This window comes from Chelonoidis abingdonii, chromosome 9 (assembly GCF_003597395.2).
Source record: "Chelonoidis abingdonii isolate Lonesome George chromosome 9, CheloAbing_2.0, whole genome shotgun sequence".
Taxonomy (NCBI): Eukaryota; Metazoa; Chordata; order Testudines; family Testudinidae; genus Chelonoidis; species Chelonoidis abingdonii.
The window spans coordinates 86,240,374-86,243,432 of NC_133777.1; the positions used below are offsets into that span (position 1 = coordinate 86,240,374).

Consider the following 3,059-nt stretch of genomic DNA (forward strand, 5'->3'; position numbering starts at 1 on the left):
ACTGTCGGAGTAGCCGGCAAGAAGGAACTGAAGGGCTGATGGGTCGGCAGGGGTATATATCCGGCGCCATAGCGGCACCACTCCAGGGGGCGACCCAGCTGACCCACCGAGTATTGCTAGGGTAAAAATCTTCCGACGAACGTGCACGCAGCGCGCGCACACCTAACTGGAATGGATATGAACAACACATCTTGAAGAACAACAGTTACAAAGGTGAGTAGCCATCTTTTCCCCATAGTTCAATGCTTGTGAAACTTCTGCTCTGTTAAGAACATATAAAGCTGCCCCAAGTGGCTGCTAGTGAACATTGGGCCTTACGAACCTTGCAGCTGGGTGCTCCTTGGGGAGAGAGAGCACCTGTGAGCTCTGTCCACAGCTTCCCCCATGTCCAGGCTGTGCAGTCGCCTCTTTTGCCAGTGCTCCTTTTTCGGTGGCTCCAGGGCTCACTGGTGCACAGCTGCTGCTGCTGCTCTTTGGCTCCATGGTTGGTGTTCACACACTCCCGCCCTCCCTTTGTTCTGATTCCCGTTTCTGCTATTTTTGTGCTGCTTTCTCAGCATCTCTTCTTAGGGCTCTTTGCTCCTTTCCGAACATAGCCAGCTCCAGCTACGCAACGGTTTCACCAGCGTTCATTGTAAACGTCCTTTGTTCTATAGTTTTCATGCCCAAAATAGACATCGTAACCCTGTAACTTTTCTGTGACTGCTCCCAGCCTGAGCACTTGAGAATCACCTATATGGTTTTACCAGCGCTTAGAGTGTAAAACTTCAGCCCACACAACAAACTGGGTGCAAATCTTGTTTGACTACGAAACGATGACAGCTTGGGGTACAACTCAGACCAGTGAGAGGTTGTCTCACCGCTTGTCCTGTAACCCCGTAAACTGCTCTGCTGCTGTAGCTCCCGGCCAGCAGACAAGCCCACACAGCCTGGGCTCAGCAACCCTGACTCCAGCACACTCTGGTCTCCACCAGCCTTGGTGACTGTTCACCAAGTGACCCCACCTCACCCCAGTCCTGAATTTCCCCCAAACCATCTGCCCTGACATGTCCAGCCTCCCCGGGAACGTTTAGAGGAGTAATAAGCTTCGTTGGTCTGTTAATGAGACAAAAGCCCAGCAGCTTGTTGCTGTAACTGACCCTAACAAGCACATCAGGTCAAACACAGCAATGGGCTGGCGTAGACTCCAAGTAAACGTGTATTTAATCACAATGTCAGTGAGTTCCAGTGTAAGGGATAAAATCAGAAATGGCTACAAGCAAATAAAACACACTATAGTGACAGACTTACCACCACTCCAGCCTTAATTCAAGGTTAGATTTTTACCACACATCCTTCCAGCAAGAGGCTGCCCGCCCCAGGGCAGGGGCTCCCACACAGTTCAATGTGCTCAATTCCTTTGTCTTCTTCAGAGAGTGATCACTGGGGGCTCTTTGCCGGCCCAGTGAATTACTGAACTGGCCCCTCTCAGGGTCCTGTGCCCCAGCTGTGGGAAAGGTGCCTGTTGCTCATATCCATTCCAAACCCGCCCTCCTTCCCCTCTGTCAGAGTAGTCGTCAAGAAGGAACTGAAGGGCTGTTGGGTCGGCAGGGGTATAAATCCAGCGCCATAGCGGCGCCACTCCACAGGACGACCCAGCCAACCCACCGAGTGTTGCTAGGGTAAAAATCTTCCGACGAACGTGCACGCGGCGTGCACGACTCCATGCTGGTTTCTTCTCACTGCTGCTTTCTACAATGCAAATTGATCTGTTCCTGGAGCCTCTGATAGGCCACAGAACAGCCACTTGACAGTGATAGTTAATTGTGATTGAACCTGGAGGGAGGGGTCAGACTTTCCTGTCTGGCAAACACCTGTTTACCCACTGCCCAGGCCTGTCTGCTTGAACCATATCGTAGTGCCAGACTTCCTTGCCATTTGCACATGCCTTGGGCATTTATGGTACATGCTCCATGCAAGACTACTGTTGCTCAGCATGTTACTGGTTTTCCAAGGACACGGACACAACTCTATTAGATACAGGTTAGGACATAAGGGAGTTGGGGACACTGCAGTGGTCAGTCCAGCTGGAATCACTGCCTGACACTGGTGGCACTAGGATGCTCTTAAGGCCACACCGTGTGACCTCAGGATGTTACGCACCTTACTGGCATCCAGGTCCGTGGGGTGTTTCATGGTCCGTGGGTTGTAACCATTGTGTCTCTCCTGAATCACAGGGTCAAACAGGTCTGCGAACACCTGGAATGGCAACAGGCAGGGATTAGAGAGGAGTCATGGGGAGCAGGGGGCCATCTGCCTGCTGGAGGACAGGGCCTGCTCCCCATTCTGTGCCCAGCCCAGCAGCGCAGGGAAAGGGGAGATGTCCTGTCCCTGCAGTGCTGTCCTGCAGCCTGGGTGCTGCCTAGGGGATCTTCCATGCAGTGTCCAGTGCATCTCGTAATGTCGACCTTCCCTTCACCCAACGGGCACGTGGGCCTCACAGGCATTGCAGCTCTTCCCAGGGAGAGACCAGTGGAGATAGGGATTGCAGAGCAGGGACAAGAAGGAACTGCTCAGTGGGAGTGACAGGGCTAATGCACAGGGCACAGGCAGGCCAGGGGAGTTCAGAGATGGTGCAGCAACGACTCTGCCTGGGACAGAAATGAGGATGTGGCAGCAAAACACTGGTCATCCCAGCTACCCCCAATAACGTCCCAAATCAAGCCATGCTCCCTCTTCCCCACTGAGCAGCCAAAACACTGCAACCCCTGGAGTCCAAATGCGCCTTCCCACCCGTCCAGTGCTGCACCACCGCCAATGGGGGGTTATAGGGTTAGAGTGCAGGGGCCCTGGCAGTGGTGAAGGGTTTATGGGGTTAGAGTGCAGGGGCCTTGCGCAGTGGCGGGGGGTTTATGGAGTTAGAGTGCACAGGCCCTGCGCAGTGGCGGGGGGTTTATGGGGTTAGAGTGCAGAGGCCCTGCGCAGTGGCGGGGGGTTTATGGGGTTAGAGTGCAGAGGCCCTGCGCAGTGGCGGGGGGTTTATGAGGTTAGAATGCAGGGGCCTGCGCAGTGGCGGGGGG

General features: G+C 54.2%; 1 protein-coding gene across 1 annotated transcript in view; it reads right to left on the minus strand.

Annotated features, from left to right (window-relative positions):
* CKMT1B (creatine kinase, mitochondrial 1B) overlaps nt 1-3,059 on the minus strand; it is a 28,303-nt gene that overhangs the window by 12,810 nt on the left and 12,434 nt on the right. The window contains exon 3 of the mRNA XM_075069079.1: nt 2,143-2,238. Coding sequence (XP_074925180.1) covers nt 2,143-2,238 — 96 coding nt within the window. The remainder of the gene's footprint in view (nt 1-2,142; nt 2,239-3,059) is intronic.